The following is a 23746-nucleotide window of genomic DNA, read 5'->3' as shown; positions in this document are numbered from 1 at the left end:
GAAAGGGGCTTGGTGAGCACTTCTGCCACTTCCTTCAGTACTCATCATGCCCCATAGACTTGTGAATATCTAAGCGAGACTTGTGAATGTCTAATTTCATACCATTTATGTCATGCTCAAGTCTCATACTACCCAATACACTCTCATTACCCACCACCCCCCTTCCCATCCTTTGATATAATATGCAGGTATCATTCCCTTACTCTATGGACCACCACTGTGAAATGTCTGTAAAATGTCCATAAAATGTCCACAGAATGTCCATTGAGTTCATTTAGTCCATGACTTTGGGCTCCATCTGTTGTAGTCACTCAGGACAGGAGAGGTGGGTGTGTTGTGTGGAGTTACTGGGCACCAAAGCCAGCTCAGGTCGGGTCACTGCTACACTTGCACTGCTTCTTGTAAGGCTTGTCCTCCATTGGTTTGGGTGGTTCCTGCTATAGTAGTTCCCATAACATGCAACTCAAATCCCGGGTTCCAACAGTTTAAAGTTATTTCCATTACAATCTCCACCCCAGTCCCTTTGGGCCAGGTTATAGGGTTTAACATTGCAGTGGACTCCCCTGCCCTTGCCCCTGCTCTAGCTTGGACTTATCCACAGACTGCAGTCCCTTAGGGGTGTACCTGCTCCAAGTGGAGACTTATCTATGAGCCACAGTCTCTCCAGGGGTATACCTGCTGCAGCATAGACTTATCCGCAGTCACAGTTGCTTTGAGGTGCACCTTCTCCAGAGTGGACTTACCCTTGGGCCACAATCCCTTCAGAGGTATACCTGCTGTGGCACAGATGTAACCATGGCCGCAGATGCTTTGTGATGTACCTGTTCTGGTGTGGACTTATCCACGGCCACAGACACTTTGGGGTGTCCTGCTCCCGCGTGGACTAATCCACAGGTCACAGTCCCTTCGACTCGAGTTCACACTGGAGTTCCAGCCTGTCCAGGACAGCAGCACAGAAACAGCAGCGATGCCCCGGCCATCTGCCAGCCCAGGCCCATGGCCATTGCTGTCATCAAAATGTTCCCAGGCACAGCAGAGTAAGATGATCAGCAGTGCAGCAGCACAGCAAGCAGCGAAAGCAAAAAGCAGCCACTAACGAGCACTGGACTCTAATACACACTAAGGCAAGCAAGCCCCATGGCAAGCACAGAAGCCTGCCTATTAGTAGCTAAACAGCAATAACAGCTATCAATTCGATCTAGCACATTCCAGTTAAATCTGTTGTTATCTTGAACCCTTCAAGCCCCAGGTTGGGTGCCAAAAAGGACTGTTGTGGTTTAACCCCAGCTGGCAACTAAGCCCCACACAGCCACTTGCTCGCTTTCCCCCAGTGAGATGGGGGAGAGAATCAGAAGAGTAAAGTGAGAAAACTTGTGGGTTGAGATAAAGACAGTTTAGTAGGTAACACAAAAGCCACGCAGGCAAGCAAAGCAAAAGAAGGAATTCATTCACCTGTTCCCATCGGCAGGCAGGTGTTCAGCCATCTCCAGGAAAGCAGGGCTCCATCATGTGTAGCAGTGACTTGGGAAGACAAATGCTGTCACTCCGAATGTCCCCCCTTCCTCCTTCCCCCAGCTTTCTATACTGAGCATGACGCCATATGGTATGGGATATCCCTTTGGTCAGTTGGGGTCAGCTGTCCCAGCCGTGTCCCCTCCCAACTCCTTGTGCACCCCCAGCCTGCTCGCTGGTGGGGTGGGGTGAGAGGCAGAAAAGGCCTTGACTCTGTGTAAGCACTGCTCAGCAATAACAAAAACATCCCTGTGTTATCAACAGTGTTTCCAGCACAAATCTAAAGTATAGCCCCATCCTAGCTACTGTGAAGAAAATTAACTCTACCCCAGGCCAACCCAGCACATGTACATAATCAGACAAAATTATTTTGTATGGATAAATTGTGATGCCATAACTTTTCTTTAAAATTGCTATATCAAAGTCATTTAAGAAACACTTATTTCCTTTATTCTTCACAGGTGGGGGGTTTTGCTTTCTAATCAAATGCCATTTAGATGAATATATTTTGTCTAGTCACTGTTGTTGATTACTTATCTTTATAGCAGCAAAATGTATTATGTTGGATTTTTGGCAGGTTGTGTGAGAGTATATTCACTGATGCAAATACTATTGAACTAACAAGTGTTTTGAATGATGAAACACTTGTAGATCCTTGCATGTACGTAGTAGAGTAATTGCTGGGTTAACTAGCACTTTTCTGTTGGCATTGGTTTTGGATGTGTGTTTTGTTTGTTTGGTTTGGTTTTTTTGAGTATATTATGTCCTAATATTTCTCTTTGACCACAGATGGTAGCTGAGAAGACTTCGCAGAGTAGGGACTTACCTTTGCAGACCTTATTGACTGATTGCCTTTATTCCCTGTTCCAAACTGCTGTTGCATTGTTGATGGCTGATGTATGATTAAACAGTCATTCTCTCATCTTAAAGATAGCTTTGCTGGGATAGGGGATGATATTCTTGTGTAGTGTGTTAAAATCTTGAGAGTGCCCATGATGGATGGGCTTATGTATATTAGGGATACTAACAGTATGTGCAAATAGTCCTGTCTGGTGTTCTCTAGCTAGTAGTTGGAGGTGTTGAATACATACGCATTTATTGTTAGACTTTTTAAGAGTGAACTAGCAACGTAGAGTGGTAAAATACAACTTTATGGTAGCAACTAATGGGCTATGTGTAAATTGATGTGATCTTCCTAAAATATTTTCAAAATGTTTTGGTTTAGATGTTTATCAGCTTCAGACTAGAGGTTTTTAATAAGTCTTTCCAAATAAATGGTTACCCACCAGTAATCTTCTGCTCATGAAACTGATGCATCCGTAATGTTTGAAGCAGTGGCCTGCAGGCTATTGCTAAGCTAATGTCCAGTGAAAGTGTGCTTCTTCATAGACCAGTAGTCTGTAAGAAATGCTTTGTGTTATCATTAGCTTCAACTGCAAGCTAGCCATTCCTGCAGAGTATGAGACATAGTCACTTCAGAAATGTCCCGTTGTTGTTTTGGTTTTTTTTTTTTTTAGAAACACTAGTGCGTCGTCATAACTTTTCAACTATGTAACATGCCAGTGCAGGTGCCTTGTTTTAGTAGGAGAGTTTTCAATTTTTTTATAAGGCCCTTCAAGTCAACTAGCTGAACTGTCTGAGTTTTTACTGTTTGTAGTTCTGTTGGCCCTCATAAGCCATCTTGTAATTTTCTGTGCACCCAGAAGCGCGCTGGTGGCCCTTCTGGTTTTCCTTTTGCACCTAATAGTTTAGTGTTCTTTTCTAGTGGTTTTCCCTGCATGGTAGGTAGTGGAATAGGAAAGGGGGAGTAAGAGGTTTAGCCTTTTGGGTTTTTTCATGATGTCAGTTTGTTTTTTCCTTTTCAGTCCATATGGGCAGGAAGGAGAGCACTAATTTATTTATGGAGGATCCATTTTATGGACATGTCACTTTGAGCTGGAAATGCCTTCATGACTGGCTCAATGTTTCATTTGCTTTATTTGATAGATGATGGTCGAGTGCACACAAGCTTAGTTGTTGCTTTTCTCTTGCTCCTCTCCTTGGTGTTAAGTAGTCATGATTTTGCCTGGAGGAAGACAGACAGTATTTGGTGATACTTGTTACTTCTGAATACTAAGGTAGGAAAAAAAGTGAAGTATGTGTAGGTATCTCCATGATGGTGGTTGTTGTTGTTTTAATTATTCTTTTCTCTTTCTCCCTTTTTTTGGGAATCGGGTTGAAGATTCCTGAAGCTGTTATCTGAGTACAAGCATTATGGGAAGCAGATACAATTAAGTTACTTCGATTGTTGGCTATTGCTATAAAATTTATCTTCTGAATGAATTTATACCTTTATTAGTGTTTAGTTAAAATTGAGGCTAGATAAAGAAATAATTGCGTAAACAGTTACTGATAGCAGGTTATAAAATTCTCTTGTAAACTACAGGAGTTAAACTCCTCCCTTTGAAAGTTTTCCCTGCTAAGTGGGGCAAGTGTCTTGCTTTTCTCATGGAAAGGTCTTACTTTGGTATTTCAAAGTTTGCATGCCTTTGCTTTATGGCAAATCTCTGAGAAGAAGATTTTCTTCTTTTATATTTACATATATACACCCACACACATGCACACACCCCATCTGATCAACGTTCAAGCAGAAGACTTGGGTGCAAACGATGGTTGGAATGGCCAATTACAGTCTCTCTCCTAAAATAAGCTTACGAATGGCAATGACAGTTGAAGTTCAGGCTATATTGAGGAACTTGTGCTTTTGAACAGTCAGTCCTTTCAGTTCTGGACATTTTATGTAGCGTCTTTGCAGTGGACATTTGTTTCCTGAAAACAGATTGCTACCTGGGAATGCTCCAACCCTCAGTAGGTCTCGTACAGGATAGTAACAGTACTAGCCTAGAAAGTTTTGGTTTTCCATTTTGATGCAGTCGGTGGTGTTGTGGCCACGTCTTTAACATTTGGGAAAGATTACTTGCACTCTTATGGAATTTCCTTGAAGGTGTTTCAGGGGCTTCAGACAGAGAATATACTTAATCAGCTTAATATATTCCCGTGGTTTTGGGCTTGCTCTAGCTTAAATTGTGCTTCATGGGGTTGTTTAAAACACTCATTTAGTTTGAATGGCCCTATGTGTTTGGGTTTCTAAGTCAGTCAACAGAGATGCTTCCATTGGCAGTGTTTCAGTTTGAAGTCCAAGGGAATTGAAGGCAAGATTTCTTCCAGGAGTTTTTGGAAGTTTCTCCCGTGATAGGCCTGATGGGGCTTAAATTGTTACCTCCAGGGTACGGATGTCATCTGTTTCCGTGCTCAGACTTTAGAGCTTGGAAAGAATTCCTTCTCTTTCTTGTCTGCTTTGAAGTGGAAGTATTGTAAGTAGGCTTTGGGGCATTTTAAACAGCATATATTTGGTTAGTTCTCTTTCAAGCTGTTGTTGAGATACTATGGATATATGCACAGCATATTTTAAATACAGAGGAAACCATGTGATTATGGTTTTTTAAAAGTTAGGAAAACAGATAGGAACTGCAACTATTCATTTGATAAACAAAATGTTGCTAATGCTCGTGTACAGCATAAATGCCGTGTCAGAGTAAGTAGGAAAGACACTTTTTCTTACATAAAAGCTATCCTGTTCATCTTAATCTTGCGATGTCAGTTTATTGGCTGAGCGTTCCGATGTTTGTCACTACATTGAGTGTACTACATGCATATAATAATTCTCTCCTGTATGATTCAGGGAAAATTAACATTTTGAAATTGGTAAGTTTCAAAAGAAATGCATTATAGAAGCACATGCTGCCTTCTGTGGTTTGAGGCAATACTGCTTATTTCCTTAAGCCAATATGACTTTATTCTCTTTCTCTGCACTGGAAGGCTGCACTCATAGTAGTGATATCAAACCTTGTCCCATGCTGTTTGTCATAGGTGTTGTGAGGATGACACTTTACTTGATAGATTTTTCTCCTCTGCAGCATTCAGTTTAATCTGGTTTTAAAGAATTGTGATGATCAATTAAAGTCTGCTTGTGTTCCTAAAACAAATGGTTTCTGTTCTCAGGCAAGCTAAAGGTTTGAAGATAACTTTTCATTTCAGCCACAATGCAGACTTGGTATATTTTGACCTCATGACTTAAGCTTGGTATTACTTAGTTGTCCTTGATTCATGGAAATGAGCTTTGCACCAGCATAGCTGAAGTTTGTCTTTGTATTGCAGCAACAGAATACAGTAATGCTTTCTGTAAAGATACATATAAAAAAAATTTCCACGTGTTTCTCTGTCTTTGGGTTGCCCATTTAGAAAACAAGCCAGTCTTTCCTTCTTTCCCCATACCCAAGAATTGAGTAGTAGTGTAGGTAATAAATTTATGTGCATAGCTGGTTACCAAAGAACCCCTTTTCTTTTTAATAGCCCCTCTGCCTCTGATTTCCCCAAAGATTGTTTCTCATCAGTTATTCCCCTTGTCTCTATTCCCTTTGCACTTGCTTTAATCTGCCTTACTTTGGGGCAAGGGGGTATCCCCATGAAAATATGTTAAGTAGGGAGAAAAATATTTTTCCATCACAAGTTACACATTTTCCTGCAGTAGCTCTCTAGCCGAGATGCTCATTTCCAGCCTTTTATTGCCTCAGGGAAGGTTTTGGGGGATGGTGATGAATGGGACTTCGAATGATGGAATAAATTCTATTACAAAAGTCTATGCTGCTTTTTGACACAGTTTATTCGATGTCAGTGTTTTTCCTAAGATTTTTGTGTATTTTACTAATTTTGTGGTGTTGCTGTTTTTGTGTATTTGCATGTTGTTATGACTCAGATAGTTTCAAAGGTAGTATCTCTTAAAAAGAAAGAGACCAACCCACTTAGTAAGGTAAATATTTGCAGCTGAAGGCTTTGAAAGGCTACAGTATAATATCATACTGGAAGGCTATAGGCAATCTCTGTCAGTACACTCTAGTGCTAGGTAAGACAAAGGAGTGTGTATGTGCGTTTATAAATCTCTACAGTACTGTGTGCTATATTAGCTCTGAGGCAATATGGCAAAATGTGTATTTCAGGTTGAAAATGAGCCTGCTGTTGGCTGATTGATAGTTTGAAATTGCTCAAGTTAAAAAAAATAAGACTTCAACTAAAGGTCTTGAGGTAGTAGATCACCCTTTTTTTCTTAAGAAACCAAGCTAGTATAGTTTTACACATTTTTTGCAATGTTTGTTCGCTAATGACTGTTTACTGTTTGCTTCCGTATGAACATGTTCCAGTATACAGATGAACTCATCTGTATGAAAGTCATCATTAGAGAAGTTACAAATAACAGTCCAATGATTCAGTCAGTTTGGCCATTGCCATGTAGTTCTTTCTCATTGCTTTCTATTTAGTTTACCCTTTCAAGAGCCTTAGCTGATAGTTAATGTTTTTGTCTCTTTACTTTGAAGTGCCACTTCAGATTTTGATCATTTCTCACAACAGATATCTAGAATCTCAGCCAAGTAAAATGGAGAGTTGTGTATTTACTACTCCTGAACATAGTTGGCAAAAGATGCATCTCCCTCCCAATATGTTGCACAGTTTTCCCATAGGCACACTGGCTGTTGATTTATGTTTTGCTTTCTTTGTAACTCATTACTTCATTAGAGGGAAGTCTGTTTACTGTAGACATTAAGTAAAAGAAGGATTAGTATGTTTACTAGAAAGATGAATCCTGTGTATTATTTTGGTCATCTCTTCTTAAATCTCCCACAAAAAGGGAAAAATGACCCTCTGTGACTGAGTCCTTTTTTAACTTCCCTACAGAAATAGTCCTTACCATTTTAAATATCAAGACAGATTAATAGGGAATGATCATTCACTTTCCTCACCACATAAAAACTAGGAGTATCAAGCAAAACTATTGTTCAATAGATTACAAAGCAAAATAACCCTAAACTACCCTTTTCATGAAGCATTCAACTGAATTGTGTAACTCAGTGTTACAGGCCAAAAATCAATGAGTTATAATAGAATTAGACAAATTCACAGGAGGTGCCTCATCAGTGGCTGTTAAAATATGGTGGTCTAGATGCCACTCTGATTTGGAAATCTTTCAAACATTATTTTTTGCAAGCTGGTAGGATACACCACTTTGCAGTTATGCCCTCGCCCTGAGTGTTTGATATGACTGTTAAATGCGGGATAATGGGTGAGGTGGACCCAATATAGCTGTTCTTATGTTCTTATCGTTCCTTGAAACCTCCCAGAAAGTTTCAAGTTCTTTTAAAATTGGCAGGAAGAAATTTGAAATTTGAGACTAAAACTAGTTTGCCATGACTAGAATAGAAAATAATCAGTCATAATAGGACTTCTTTTTTAAGGAAAGGTCGAAACAGAAAAGGTTCTTAATTTAGATCAGATATATAAAACACAGGTCATATTTAAATATTACAAAAACCTATACTAATGCTGTAATTTGTGATACTCCTTTAAAATACCATTAAAATATTGAAAAAATGTATTTTACTATTCTACTACTAGCAATAAAATGCTACCAAAATTATATTCAAGTTGTAAAGTTTAGCTGCCAAAGTTTTAAAGAAAATTAAACCGTTGAACTCTGGAAAAGTGACTGCATAAGCACCTGTAACTGATGTTAGCTGAAGTGCTAAACCAGCTTTTGGCAGCATGGCCTCTTTTGCAGGTGCACAGAATATTTTCTTTGTGTCAGTTTATTCAACTAGTACAGTTAATTAAGTATTTAATTTGAAGTTGAGAAATGGGCTGGGAATTGAAATAGAAGAAATGCTTATTTTCACCTTTCAATCTGTGAATAAAAATGAGGTGCGAGAGTCTGAGATCTATTAGTTTTTAAATCTTATAGGATATATTAGCCTAAAATGATTGATTTAAATTCAGTAACTACAGATAATATGCTGCTTAAAAAAACAGTCTGTTTAATAAGAGGAATGCTTTTTGCTGTGTCCAGCAAGTTGGATGACTAAGATGACTGGTGTTTTTAAGTATATCTAAAGTTTAGTTTCCGTTGACATCTGAATGCCATTTGAAAGAGATTACATTTAAACAAAACAAAACACCAAAACAAAAACCCAATCCCCCCAAACAAAAAAACTTTGTGTGTGTGTGTGTGTGTAGGGAAATTCTAATATAACTATTTAAATCTATATAAATTCTAATACTATATTTTTTTTTCCAAATGATACTTCCAAATGAAGCTGCAAGTTGGAGGCTGTGCGTCAGTCAGTGGGTGCACAATGATGGTGTGATTGACAAAGGTGTTTCACCTGGACAAGAATAAAAGAAAGCCTGGCCTGTAGTAGAAATTGCTGATTCTTGTTGGTAATAGCCAGTGTGTTCTCACAAAGCTCCTAATCAGTCTGCCCAGCAAGGATAGGAGTTGCACATTTTGCTAGAGCTTGGGTTGGGAAAAAAATGACAACTGCCTGTTTTGAGGGAGGTGATTAATCCTTGCGCCAGGAGGGTTCTGCTGCAGCTCCTTGCCCTCTGCCCAGTCTTTTCCATGTGGTATCTGCAGCCAAGACCCTTTGGGAGTCATGGTGTTCCCAGCACTCCAGTAACTCTGTGTGCTCCCTGTCGGTCTCATGAGGAGCTGAAAATAGGAGCATTGTGTTGATAGAGGTGAGAAGATCCTGAAATTACTCTAGATCTGACGTGTGTTGTGACCTTAAGTGCAAGAAAAGAATACCTGGTTAAGATCCAAACTGAAGTCCTGTCCTTCAGCTGGAAACTTTATTGAGAGAAATTTTGAAACAGGGAGAAAGCAGCAGCATTACTTGTACATCTTCTGTAGATACATACGTATCCTAGTGCCTTAAGATGAGAAGTGGTTAACTTCTTTTCATATGGATGTGGGGTTTGATCCTGAAAATGGAATCTAGATTAACTTTATTAATGAAATAATGTATGTAGGTGATTCTTACATGTCCATCTTTGAAAGTCCAAAAGCTGTAAATGTAAATATTCCATAGTTGTTTCATTAGGCACTGTTTCTGACAATGACAGTACCAAACAAATTTCATTCTGGTCATAAAAACTGTGAGAACAGTTCTTGTGCTTCGTAACTGAAATCTCACTTAATATGTTATAGCACGTGCAACCAGAGAAAATCATTCTTTTGAAATTTATGGTGCTGAAGAGCAGCACCCCAAAACAATCTCTGTTTAAAGCCTTTACTGGGTGTTACTTGTAGGTGATTGCTTTTATTTTTCTTTGTAAGAAAAAGAACACCTCATTTAGAGTGACAGGGAAATACTTTGTTCTGCACTGGGTTAATATGTAAAAGAGAGAGCTTGTTGGAAATGGATTTTCATCTGTTTATAGATTTAAGTCAATTGTCTTAACTGTTACATCATCCTAGTTCGTTAATCTAATCTTGTATCCATGGGAATTTAAAAAGCGCAGTATGCACTTTGGAAGGAACAGATAGCTGTAGATCTGAAATTGTATTGATAGGTGCTATTATGAGCAATTTGAGTTAGCTCTAAACGTAAAAGTCGCATCGTCAGAGCATTACATATTTAAAAAAATAAAAAAAAACAAGTGGTACAGTCCTATCACAAGGTACAATGTACAAGCTAATGTCAGCTACATTTTAAGTACATGGCAGAACCATTACACGATGCCTCAGGTGGTGGTAAGCAATAAATCTGAGGGTGACCAAATTTACCCACTGATTGCTTAGTGCTCTCAAAAAGTGCTGACCAGCAGAACTGTCTGTATGCCTGTTAACGTGAATTTCTCTGATAAAAAGAAGAAAAATAGGCATATATTAATGACCTTTCCTATAGTTAAATATAAATTAATATCCTACTTGTAATATTTTGTTTCCAGTGCCTGAACTGTTTCATGATAGCACCAGTTTAAAAGTCATTCTGACTTTCCAGTTTAAACGGTGGCTGTTTTTGTTGCATCTGTTCAGAGGGCTTCCAGCCAAGAATTGTTTGTGCTGAAGTGCAATTTCGGATTTGTGTCTGTATGCATATAGTATTTATGGTGTTTTGTTTCAACTCGGACTTGAAATTTTGTTGTGGTTTGCTCAGAAGGAGCTCTAAAAAAAAAAATACTTCGAGGCACGTGCAGGTCAGAAAATAATTTGTCTGTCTGTCCAGGCAAGTGTAATTTGGAAGCAGGCAGCAGAGTAATTGTCATTGGTATGGCCTTTAACAGCTGATGGTTTGATACACACTTGATGGACAGCTTTTTTCCCATCATAGTCAGCATTTTTATATGCAGGAGCAGAATTTAAAATTATGACTTGAACTGTGTAGGTGATTTATTGTAAATCTCTTTCTGTCCACTTATGGTATTCTGTCCAAGTGTATCTTTTGTTCTCCGCTAAAATAGTTCTTCCCTGTTACCTGGAAAAACAACCAAACAAAAACCCCTCATAATATGTTGGTTGCGACTGATGCAGTGGCAACCCATGTGCTTGCATTTCCTATGTTCTTTGATTGTCAGCTCACCCAAAAGTTATCTGAGAGTGTTTGCACCCAAAGCAATGGTAAAATCAATTTTTAGTACGTAATTTAACGCCATTATAGATAGCACAGCCTACCGAAAATGCTCGTGGGTGATAAACTCCAGTTGTCTTCAGCAGTTTTCTGAATTTGGCCCTGTAACACCAACCTGCAACCTAAATCCCAAAGATTAAAAGGATTTCAACCTGGAGGTGAATTGTGCTTTCCTGAGCAAGGAGAATTGAGAGCAAAAGAGCGAAATTAAGGAAGGGTTAGAATAATCTTTTTTTGTGGTAGTGGTCACCCTGAGCGATACTCAGCTGTCTAAATTTAGGCATCAAATTGGATGCCAGAACTCAGAGCCTAGAGCCCCTGAGGACTTTAGGGGGACCCCAGGAGGGACAGCTGGAGCTCCAAAGTTCCCCTGACCACGTTTGGATCCTGAACTCCAAACCTTACATTATTTATCTGAGGTTGCACAGTGTTCGTAAACCCATCGCTTCCTGTTAGTCAGCCCCCTCCTAACCTCAAGTGCTGATTTTTGATCTGCCAGAGGGCTTAAGTGAAGTGAGGCAGAGTGCACTCTTATTCAGGGTAAGCATTAATGTCTGTGTACGGCTTTTTGGTGAAATTAAAAAAAAAAAAAAAAAAAAGACCAAAATAAGAAAATAGGATTACATCTGGCATGAAGATGTTTCTTTTGCCATTGTGTTGATGCAAGTTTTCAGTTTTTAATTGTGCACAAATGGCAGAACTTCTCTCTTCTGTGTTTTTTTTCCTAATGTAACCAATTTAAATCTAAGTGTGGTTTCTACCATATGCTTGTTTCAACCATATTTGCAGTTAAAAAAAAATATTTCCAAAACATAAGAGTTCAGGGAAAATACACTGTTAACCATGAATCTGTGTAGATACTAATTTCTGAGGGTGATGCTAGCAAAAGGAAAAGATTGATCTACAGGGCTTGAAACTAAACAACACAGAGTTTACTTTAAGGAAGGAAAGCCACAGGACTTTTTCTCATCAGCTTTGTCAAAGAGTATGTATTGTGAACAAGGCTGAGACATCCACGTGTGCTTAGGAGGTGCTATGGTACCGTAATAGAAGGCGCTTCGTGCAAATTTTGAAAGAAGGGGAAATACACCCTGAAGTGATTGAGGTTAAAAGCTGTCATCGTGAGAAAAATTTTAGTCTTGGACACGTATTTGAATTTTTGTTGTCTGTAAATTACCGATGCAATGCAGCAAGATAAGGCTAACTAATTTTTTTAAACTGAGTTCCTAAGTTTAAAATACAAAGTGCTACTCTGGCACAAAACAGTAGTTCTTGTAAATAACATGTTTGTATGATCAACTTGGTATGTGGAAAGGAGTTTTTCTGTGTCTCATCATTCAGGGAAAAGGTGAATTTTCTGTTTGAGCTTACACTGGTTGTTATAAATGTTCAGCACAAATGCAAGAGCGTGAGTAGAATAACATGGAAAGACAGCACGACAAAAGGAAAGTAGTGAGGCAAAAGGCAACGTTCTGCTTCCTGACAGAAGAAAACGGATGATGAAATCTCTAAAGTAAAAACGTATATGATTGTCTATAGTATGCCTGTAATAAATGGTATCAGTGATGGGTTTTCCTTACATTTTATCCATGTCGAAGGAAGGCAGTGATGAACAAATTCAAGGTATGTACGTATAATGGACATGGGCCGACTCCTGAGTGGGGTTGAGTCCTGGGCCCTGGGATTTGGGGAGGTTTCTCTCTTCCGGAGCGCAAGGGAGCATGCTTGCCTTTCAAGAGCCCTGTGCGTGCAGTACAGAAGAGGCGGGGAGAGGCTGAAAACAGAAGGGAGCCTGTGGGGGAGAAGGGTGGGCTGGGAGGCACTGAGTGGCAGGGAAGGAGTTCTTCCGGCAGCGAGCTGCCTGCGCTGCAGAGGAGATGAGGGGAGGTGGAGGAGAGTTGGTTAGCTCAGGGAGCCGCTGAGGATTGCTGTCTCCTGAAAGAGAATACGGGATTCTCCTCACAAAGAGGGAGAGTACCGCTTTTTCTCAAGTTTTTCATCTAATCTTCCTGCTTGCCATTTGTTTTCCCCTATTAGAGAGGGCATTTTGGTTCAATTTGCTTTTGTCTAATAAAAGGTTGTTTTCGTGCTCCAGTGTCTTTGTGGTGCATGCATGTGAAGCAGTGAAGGTCAGGGGGATTGTTTTGGATAATTTTAGCTAAAGATTTCAGCTGACTTGGTTCACAGAGATGTTACAATTTGTGATATCTCTGTACAAGAAATGATGTTATATGTCAGTAAATATATTTTTAAAAAATTAAGAAAATAGACTCTGGTTTTCCCTTCAACAAGAAAATGATCTGTAGGACCCTAAAATTTAAAACAAATTGGGAGAAAAGAGAAAGCACTGTAGACAATGGTCAAAAAGTCCAGTTGTTTTTGTGTAAGTAGGGAAGCGTTCCAGACGAGCACCATAAATTTCATAGCCTCATGGCAATAGGCAAAAACTTGCGGGAATAAAAAGAAAGCAAATAGTTGCAAAGCCATTTTCCCAAACTGGAAAACAGTATTCTCTATAATCCTGCTGCTCCTGCAAACTTTGGTTTCAAAGTTGACACAGCTGTAAACTGAGAATGGGATAATGTCATTTTGCTTCAGTTTCTCTGGAAAACAGTGGCAGAAAGCATGTGAAAGGAGGTCTTCAAAATGGCGGGCCGGGGCGATGTGGTAAAAACACCGCCTTGCAGCAGTCGGTACAGGGAGCAGACAGAAGTGCTCAGGTATGGTCCCGTCTTACTAGACAAGCATTATGTGAATGGTGTGGTACAGGAGACGTCTTCTTTCAACTGCTGTGAAAGCTCAGAGGCCCTGGAACAAATGAGGGTCCTGTCTCCCAGCAGGCACAGAGATGGGAGACTTCATCTTTCTCTCAGCCAGAGGAATGAGAGAGAAATGCGGAGTTGGTTGTAGAAGACAGCTCAGGAAAAGGAGAAATCTAATTTCAGAGTGTTGGTTTTGGGAGAAGGAGTGAGCTTAATGTAAGTGGTTGGGGGTTTTTTGGTTGTTGTTGTTGTTTGTTTGTGGTTTGGGTTTTTTTTTCTTTTTTTCCATCTTTGGCCTCTTTAATTGACTGTGGGGAATTTTTTTTACCCTCTTCTCACTGTGGAAAAAGGAAGGCAGAAATGAGAAAAGGGGCTGGGATGATGGCCTTGAAGAGTATAAGCAACAGTATGTTTTAATTTGAATTTGGAATATGGCTCATTGAGTTGTGAAGGTTACAAATAATAGTACCAATGCAAAGGGCTTTCTGGTAGTTTAGCCAGAGCGTTTCTCTGTATTGTTCATGGTTATGTCAAAAGGAGCTGGACGCTAAATTATACTGAATCATATAAAAGTGTCTCAGCATCTGTTTTCAAACTGTTGTATTGAAGAGAGACTGAAAATTGGATGCAGATCACCAGAAACACTTTAGTCATACACGGAAAAAAGTATTTTAAGGAGTAAGTATTAAAGAAGGGAGTAACTTAAAAATCCAACACTTTTTGGCTTTAGCTTTTATACACACCTTCTTATCAAATGTGCTTAGAGGAAAAAAATTTCTCTTCAGCAGCATGTGAAGAACAGGAATATTTGAGTGGAGAGATTTGGTTCCTTTTGACCTACTGACGCATTCAGAAAATCACACAAAATGGACAAATTTGATGATCAATCCCTTTCTTCAGAACCTCCTTGTAAAAACATGCATAGCTCTTAATATCAAGATGATAATCACTTGGAACAAAAAACAATATTCACCTTTTGATTTTTGAGCATTCCCTCAATATCAGGACACAAATTTAAGTCTTACTTTTGCTTTTCTTACTGATTTCCTATATAAGTGGAGATAGAAGGGATTACCTGCATATAAAAACTGCTGCTTGCTGTGAGGAAGGGTAAGAGCAGTAGATTCTCTGCTTGTTCCGCAGCATCAGGTACTGGTATTTATTCCAGCTATAATTACAAAGCTGTGCTGAGAGTGAATGTGATACAGTCACTCCAGCTTTGTCAGTGTCTCTCTAATGAGGAAACTGTTGCACCTTCAAACTTCTGTTATAGATCTAGTAATTATGACTGCCATAAGTCCCAGCCACCATAATTAATACTATAACTGACAGTTATAATCTTATTTTCACTCACTTGCAACATTTGAAAAATTATTGTCTTAGACAATGTTCTCTTCAATTTTTTTGTTTGCCTATGGATAAATTATTTCGGAAAGACTTGGGGGAAAAAAAAGTCTTTTTGTTTCATTTCATTTTGGATAATGTGAGAAATTCCTTTCTCATATTACTAAAGATGTTTTCCCTATCGCCCCACTTGGATGTTTTGCAGGGAGTGTTTTATAGCATCCGTGTATTCTGCTAACTGGATGGTTGTGTTGCTAGAAGCTGCTGACTGGTCTTTGAGGTTATTCCCAGACAGTACGTGAATAGACATGAATAGTTGGTGAGTCTAATTGGAGATGCCTGCAAGAGGAAGCTGTTTAGTCTATAGCTTCTCTGAAACAACTGCAACTGCCTACGTCTGTTCGCTGGGAATCCTGGCAGTCGCTAGTGGGAGGCAGATCTGCTGTGAATGCAATCTCTTCCCCCTCTCCTCTTTATATCATCATTTAGGCTGTCTCTGCAGAGCCAGCCCAAAGGCATGTTAGATACTAAAGGAAGTTAATGTAGGGAGTTATCCATTTATCCTTCAGCTGCCTCTGTACCTAAAAACCTGTGCCTGATCTGTCATTTACATGCTTCAGGTTGGGACAGCACAGAAGTAGTGGTGATGGACTATTGCATCTTGTGAGCTTATGGAAATAAAATTTATGACCTATATATACGGTCATGCCATCATATTCAAAGCGACCTTCCATACAGGTTAAATGTGGGCTTGTATAATTGGTATGGGAGAGGCAAGCAGTTGCTCAGTATGGTTTTTGGACATACACCAGGAGCAAGTAAGGAACAGTTGAAAATGAGATGGTGAGATCCCCGTTTGGGTTAATGCAGAACAGCACTATGAGAGCTGTACTTAGTGTGGAGTGAAAGGCTTTTAGACCTGTCCTGGTTTAGTTAAATAACCACTACCAGTTGCAGGAATTAACAATAGCAGTCCAGTTCTTCCTGTGTTCACAGTTACTCCTTAGATCAAGTGTATGATTTCCCTGTCAGAACTTGATGGTCCATATGGTCACAGATACATGCAATTACTTGTTTGTTTTTCCAAGAAGGTGCCTTTTTCTCCTGTTTGTCAGCAGTTTTTGCCTAATTTAGCAGCTCATGGTTGAAAGTCTGAATAACAGAGCTTAAAATGTTCTCATTTCTTTAGCTTAGTAAATACTAAATGGCACAACCTGGTCAAATCTAGTAATTTACCAGGTGGATATTGCCACAGATAAACTTATATTTAAGCACTGTACACCTCTCTTAGTTAAATCACATGAAGCTTTACCTTGTGTTCCAGTAGCACCCTTGAACCATTGTTCTTTATTTTGTCTCTTAGGCACACCACTTCTGGTACGAAGGAGCAGTGATCCAGCTTTGGGCCCACCTGCTGACTTCCACCCAAGTGTTTCTCATCCCAGTGACCACAGTCTCAAGCATGTTGTGGCAGTAGGTGTCATGTAACTCACCTTTTTCTTAAGGGCAAAACCTGTTCTAACCTGTTGGTATATAGCAGTTTTATAAGCTATATATGAATTTGGATCTAAAACAAAGTGCATCATACTCATTTTCTGTAAAGGAGAGAATTTCCTCTGGACAAAATGGTTGTTTTAGATGATACAGTCAATTAACAGTGGTTCTCTTTTTTAAAATGAGAGATTTACATAAAGCTCAATGGTGATATAAGGCACTGGAATATGAACTGAACTTTTAGCAATTGTTTATTTGTTTGGTTTCATATTGTTTACCATTGCTTAGTGGAAAAAATGTACTTCCCCTTTAATATGCTTCATTTGTCTTGCACCCTTTTTCACTTCCCTTGTTTTCTCATGGCATTTCTGTCTTCCTTTGGCACCCTGCTGCTATCCTGCATGGTCTCTTCTCTCTCACTTTTCTGTTTTACAACATAACTCTTCCCTTTTGAGGGCAAATTTGTTTTCAACATAGTTATTACTAAACATTAGTGCAAAGACAATTAGTGAGGATGCAGTAACTCTTAATCAGATGTTATTGCAGGCTGTCTTCAATCTTCTAAAAGTGATACTGTCTTGATCACACTTGGGCCACATTTTTTACTTTGCAATTTTAAGGCCTGAAGCTTTGTGTTTGTGTGTGGGGAAGGTGTTCCTATATTACTTATAAAAAGATAAAATTCTTTAGAATCTCTGAATGTCAGCTGGGATACATAAGTGTATCAAGCAGAACAGAGCTTTTTCATAGACTTCTCCACTACTTTATGCCAAATTAATGCTGGCTTAAATGATGGTGCAGTTGCACCTGCTTTCATTTGCTTGTGAAATTTATGCCTTTTCCCCTTTAGCTTCCCTATACAGTGTTGCAATTCACTCCCTGTCCCCAGTTGTGTAAACCAATCTATCACTGTTTTGTTTCAACGCAAAAAACACTCAGAAACCCCCAGCCTCTTCATTTGGCGCGAGGGGGATGTTTCAGCCTAGATCCCAACTAGTTTATGGCAAGATTCCACAAATGGCCGTCTTGGCAAATTAGGGAGCAGGAGGAAAGAACTGGGGTTCAGCAACACATGCTGGAGGTTACATTCACCTTTTCAGCTGAAGATGTTATATTTAAGACCATACTTCCAGTTAAGGTCATGTGAATGAGGTAAGTAAATAGAAAGTCAGATGACTTGCTTATAAATGATGTTTTATGGCTCTCAATCTTAACTCTGTCATTCTGAAGGCAAATACAGGATTTTAGTTGACTGTTCATTGTTTCTCTTTGCATGGCCAAATGTGTGTGCACCTTATTTTGCAATGGCTTCTGTTACTTGCTAAGTGGTGCAATTTTAAAAGTGCTAGGAACTCTCCAAGTACATTATGGTGTTACAGGGGGCTGAACTCTGTCAAAGTCCTGCGTCATTTGTCAGACCTGTTTGAGCTGAGAGGTTTTTCTTGATGTTTGCTGCAAGCACTTACATATTAATGAAATACTGACTTAGTCTGATAAATGAAAGTACAAAGAAGAATTCTTGGTTAAGAGTGAAGATCTTACTGTCTTTGCAAAGTTGAGAAATGTGTGAGTATCTCAGTATGTAATGCTGACCTGTGGTATTTTATAACTATGAAAATTGGGGGGAAAAAAAAAAGAGTGGAAAAATTGGTGAAATTTGCATTCCAGGACATGTTTTGAATGCTTTATTTTTGACCATCAGGGAGAGAGAGAATAGGTTTTTGTTGTTTTGTTGTTTTTTTTTTAAATATAATATTAGCAGTGACAACTGCATTTGATGCCATTATATGAGGACTGCAGTTACATTCGGAGGCTAAAACCTCACTGTGCTTCACTGACTTGCATCAGCACACAAGAATCCTCTAGGCCTAAAGGAATTCTCTATGCCTAAAATACAGAGCTTTCCTCCATCAGCTGTAGGGGTAACCGTCAAAGCTGGACAGGTAACAACAGTGGAGAAGGCTCTCAGATTTTTTTTAAATGTCATGTAAGGGGGCGGGAGGGAAAGGCCCAGAAGGTTGAAAGTTTTTATTGTTAAAGTGAAAATTTGTTACAGCAAAATACATTACACCAGCTCTTATTTTTGCAACAGTACCATTTCTAAAAATCTCATCGTCAATCATCCTGAAATATGCTTTGGCATAATGTTTTGGGAAGCATAGCAAGCTTAAATAACATAGGTTAAATTAGGTACAGATTGTTTTAAAACACAGGGAAGAATCGATAATCTGACAAATGAAAAAACATGGCACAAGCAACTGAACGCTGCATTTTGAATATAGCTATGCTCTTTCACGCAAGTGTTAAAGCAGTATTTGGAGAAAATTCATTTGTTCTGTATATTGCTGCTGAAAATTTAAAATTAATACTGCCTTTCCTTTGCCACAAACACATATTTTTTTCACGTTAAACTGCTTCCTTGCAGTCACGTGCAAGTTAGAAAAACCAGAGCTGTTGGTAGATGAAACAATTTTCAGTGCATGTAATAAAAATTAAGTCTCTGTATTTATGCCACTATTATTTTAGCAATCATTTTGTAATTGAAACTGACTTCCATAACTAGCTTAATTGTTTTGGCACTTTTGGTGTTTAGCACATGTAGAACTGGCAGTTCAGTTCTATGTAGAAATACTCGTAGTTAGACTGTATGCTGTCTTATATGGTATGTACTGATACACCAGTAGTTGATCAGATTTTTGAGAGGTGATTATCATATAACTCTCTGAAGAGAGCACTGATTTGTCTCTAGGAGAGTGCAGGACAGACGTACAATAAGTAATGCATAAAATAAAACAGCAAACATGCAGTAATATAAGAAAAAACATTGCTATCCAGTTCAGGTGAACTGGATGAACCTAATGAACCATTTGAGCGGTTCACAGTATTTATAGAATCTAAGCAGAGCATATATTCTGTTTTTTAGATGTCCCATTCATTTTTTTTTCATGCCATATGATGATTACCAAAATTACAAAATATTTTCTGAGTGACCAGGTAGTTTGAGAAGAATTTGAGCCATTCTTTCATATTTTCTCTGACACTTATTTTGTCTTAGCTGTAGTTTTAGCCCCAATTAACAAAATACTTCTAGATCAATCAAAAACTGATAGTGAAGTCCAGCATCTGTTCTCTCAGACTGGAAGTCATTTAACAGATGGTATAAAATTTGAGTTTCTTTTTTCATCCAAACCTCTCCTTCCTTATCATGATAGCTGCCACTGAAGAATTTAGATACTACAATCAGGGAAAAATAGGGATAACAAACATCTGAATTTGTTATTGAAGAAAAGGCATTTGTTAGTGAATTTGTTAATTTATGAAGGCAACTGTTAAGCTCTTCCATCTAGTTATAATCACAGAGCCCTGGCCAGGCTTTCGAAAATGGAAACTTCCCTCTCTAGGTCTCCAGAGAGGACCTCAGGGAAGCATAATTAGTTTAATGCACTTCTCTGAAAAATTCGGTGGCCGTAGCCTTGCTACGGCAATAGCCAGGTGCTGGTCCAACTGCTTTTTGGCTGTGAATGGCCTGGCTTCAGAAAGTGGGGTTAGCAGTGGTCATGAAGTCTTCCACTGGGGATCTCTCCTGGAGTGAGGTCATACTGTGTGATTGAGATGGTCGAAGCCTTTCAGAGGGAGGAAGCATTCTTTGGCCCCTTAACGCTTGCTCAGCACTTGTCCCCAGCTTGCTGAGAGGAGCTGCAGTTTCAGGTTCTCTGTGCCAACTCAGAAGTTCCTAGCTGGATCCAGGCTCCACTCTGATAAAGATGAGACACAGCAAGGCAGAAACTCTGAATTGTGGGGTTCTGTTGGTTTGGTTTCTTGAAATTTTTAGAGAGCAGAATAGATTTTGCTGCTTTTTCTCTGTCCAGTTCATCCAGGTAGTAATTGCTAAGGTATAATTAAAACATCTGAACTTTCCTTTCTGGAGCTATTACTTCTGCTTATCTCTCTCTTTGCACAGGGACAGACTTCCCTACTGTCTTAAGACTTGAGCTGTCATGAGTTTTAGATGGAGGGTTGTGGTTCTGTTTCAGTTGATGGAAGTTTTGCATTAATTCTGGTGGGACTAAAGTTTCACCCCCTCTTGTTAACTTGCTGATTGTTATGGGGATGCTATGTTCTGCATGACTTTCTTTTCTTTTATAGTTGCATGTTTCCTTGATAAATACTTAGGTTAACTTGGAGTTAATCAATGGGAATGGCTGATTAAATTGCATTTATCCATATTTGAAGATACAATGAGATGCTGGATCAATTGAAGTGCTGCTCCAGTGGCTCAATACAGTTTCAATTTTTACCTAGATGTGACTTGAAATTGACTGTATTTTATGCATTGTGGACATACAATTTGCAATTTTGGATAAGGTTCATATATAATCAGAACATTTTTATGTTACAAGCCCTTGTTAAAAAGGGTTGAAGCCTCCTCCGGTTCTTCTGGCCATTAATTGTGTTTGTAATGTATTAGCCTTCCTGATTAAGTGTCTGCAGATTAGCATAATGTGAGAGTGTGTAAGGATGCAGCTCCATGATTTGTTCCTTTTACATACTATTTTATGTACATACATAAACATAAAGGTATGCTACAGTCAGAACTCAGCTTTGAGATAAAGATTATCAGTAGTACTTTCAAAATGTGTGGGTATTTTACTATAAGAAAAAGGCAGAAATATTACTTCATCTAATCAGACTAAAAACAGGGCAGGGCAGAAAAGGTGACACAGTGATGGAATAATGCTGTAGAGTCTGTAACTTGGGTTGATCCCGCAGGTTTCTGCTAAAGCTCGAGCTAAGAGACTGCACTGCCCTGAGGGTTGTATTGTCTGTCTGATTTTAGAAGATAAAACTTTTGTCCAGTATGTTTACTCACCCTGACTAGGTCAGGTAGTTTTAATTTCTGGAACCTTTATGTGTGTTAGAATTTTAATATGAAATTCTCCCATAGTTATGTGATAGAATCCTAGAATGGTTTGGGTTGGAAGGAACCTTTACAGGTCCACCTAGGCCCCTGCAATGAGCCGGGCCATCTTCCACTAGGTCAGGTTGCTCAGAGCCCCGTCCAACCTGACCTTGAATGTTTCCAGGGATGGGGCATCTACCACCTCTCTGGGAAACCTGTTCCAGTGCCTCACCGCCCTCATTGTGAAAAATTTCTTCTTTATATCTAGTCTGAATCTACGCTCTTTTAGTTTAAAACCATTATACCTTGCCCTATCGCAACAGGCCCTGCTAAAAAGTCTCTCCCCATCTTTCTTATAAGCCCCCTTTAAATACTGCAGGAGGTAGGCTGTGAGAAGGAAACCAGATATTGGGAGAAATGCGGTTATTCTTCAGGAACTAGCAGCGCTGGAAGGATAGTGCACTTGTAATGCTTTAAATCCAGTGGTGGTTGATGTATAGTAATTAGACAACAAATAAAGTAGAGATGGAAACACATCTTAGGTATTACGATGTGTGTTGCAGGGTAGAGGCAAGAGTGCTTCCCTGAGGTGGTGTGGTCTCAGACTGTCATTCAGAATAGCAAGGTTTTTAAATTCTGGAAGGCATTTACTTTTTTCTGGTAAAAGTTTTCCTATTAATAATTTAACTCCTGCTCTTGAAATACTGCTGTGTGGAACTGAACAGAAGATCTGGGGAGATTTAAAAGAATTTCCTGTCATTCAGCTGGGGAGTTCCGAACAGTTTGAGTTTTTTAAAAGGGAATTCTGATGTGGGTGAATCCATTTTTAAAGCAACTACTGTGTGTCTGTTTATGCTGTGGAATATATATAGAACACTCCTAATCAGCGCAGGAGCTTGTCAGTGTATTGCTTTTGATGTCTGATTAGATGATCATAGGGACATCTGCAGAGAGTTAGTTTTGAAGTTGTTGGTGTGAGGCACTGCAGGAACCAGAGCTGTGTGGCACTCTTACGCCATGAAAAACTGCTTCTCTTAAAGAACCTTTTATAAATCCAACTATGCAGCTAGCTGAGGGCTGTCAAATTAACAAAAGCCATTCCTTCTCGATTCTTTCTGTTGCTTTTCAACCCTGCACTGCTTTTTTCCCCCTTCCTTGTACTGTGTGCTGTGGCATTGTGCGTCAAAAAGAAATTACTTTATATTGTGGAGGAAAAACTGAGAAATGTAAATGAAATATTTGTAACACTTCAGAATACTGAATTGATCATCTGAAAAAGGACAGTGTCCTGGGGTAATTTCCTCTTCTGAGGGTGCAAAGAGGTACGGGTGTGTGTGTGGGGAAAAGTCCTCTTTGTGTTTCTTGCACAGCCTACATTTCAGAAAAAGTGTATTGTCTTACCTGTATTTTTTAAGATGAGCAGTGGGTGTAATTTACATATTTTTGTTTGAGAAGGATAAGTAGACTTTTTGTGATTTATTTTAATAAGAGCTAATAATGAATGTTCCGTGATGTTAATATAGTATATAAATTATCAGTAAAAATGGTACAATCGGTAAAAGAAGTTATTCATTGTTAATGCGTTGCTTTCTAAAGCCTATTTTCAATGAGAGGAGTGCAGGCTTTTTACTGACTATTCATGAGAGAAAGTATCTATTATGAAAACCATCAAAGTTCTCCATCATTCTGGAACTTACGTTAGTAGGGGGCTGGGTTTTGTTTCCTCTTTAAAATAAATTTTGGGCCTTGGCTGTCATTTTGAAGATACCTGATTGTTTATAAACCTTTCTCCTTTGTCCTCTGCCTTGTGTAGTCAGGTAGATGTGATTGCGGGTGATGGAAGATGGCTGAAAGACTTCAACTCTTTCCCATGTGGCCTATCTTATAAAGAATGTGGAAAAATTATAGGGTGGAAATAAGAACTGCTGACAAAAAAAAAAGGGGGAAAAAAGGTCATGCTTTCAATGCTGTTGACACATAGTCATCTCTATAGCTACATCTTTGGGGTCCTACAAAATGCTGTCATTCCATCTGGAACAGCTTTTAGCAGGCAGCTTACGCAACAGGCTCATGGCGCTGAAATTGGAATGAAACATTAGCAAGTTACTTGTATGTCTGACAGTCAAATTTAAAAGTGGAAGATGGCAGTCAACATGGCTCATGCATATCATTTACTGTCAAGCTCTAGAAACATTTAGCTAAAATAAAATAGGTTCTCAGTCAGTGTCCTACTGAAA

At 39.1% G+C, this 23746-nt stretch overlaps 1 protein-coding gene across 3 annotated transcripts in view; it reads left to right on the top strand.

Annotated features, from left to right (window-relative positions):
- Positions 1 to 23746, top strand: part of PARD3B (par-3 family cell polarity regulator beta) — a 443287-nt gene that overhangs the window by 145446 nt on the left and 274095 nt on the right. For all 3 annotated transcript variants that reach the window (XR_012777023.1, XM_075511456.1, XM_075511455.1), the window contains exon 4: positions 16479 to 16588. Coding sequence is in view for 2 of the 3 variants with exons in the window: in XM_075511456.1 (XP_075367571.1) it covers positions 16479 to 16588 (110 nt within the window). In the remaining variant the exon portion in view is untranslated. The remainder of the gene's footprint in view (positions 1 to 16478; positions 16589 to 23746) is intronic.

Source organism: Mycteria americana, chromosome 9, assembly GCF_035582795.1.
Source record: "Mycteria americana isolate JAX WOST 10 ecotype Jacksonville Zoo and Gardens chromosome 9, USCA_MyAme_1.0, whole genome shotgun sequence".
NCBI lineage: Eukaryota > Metazoa > Chordata > Aves > Ciconiiformes > Ciconiidae > Mycteria > Mycteria americana.
Note: the sequence above shows the minus strand (reverse complement) of the source record. Positions and strands in the feature narration are given on the sequence as shown.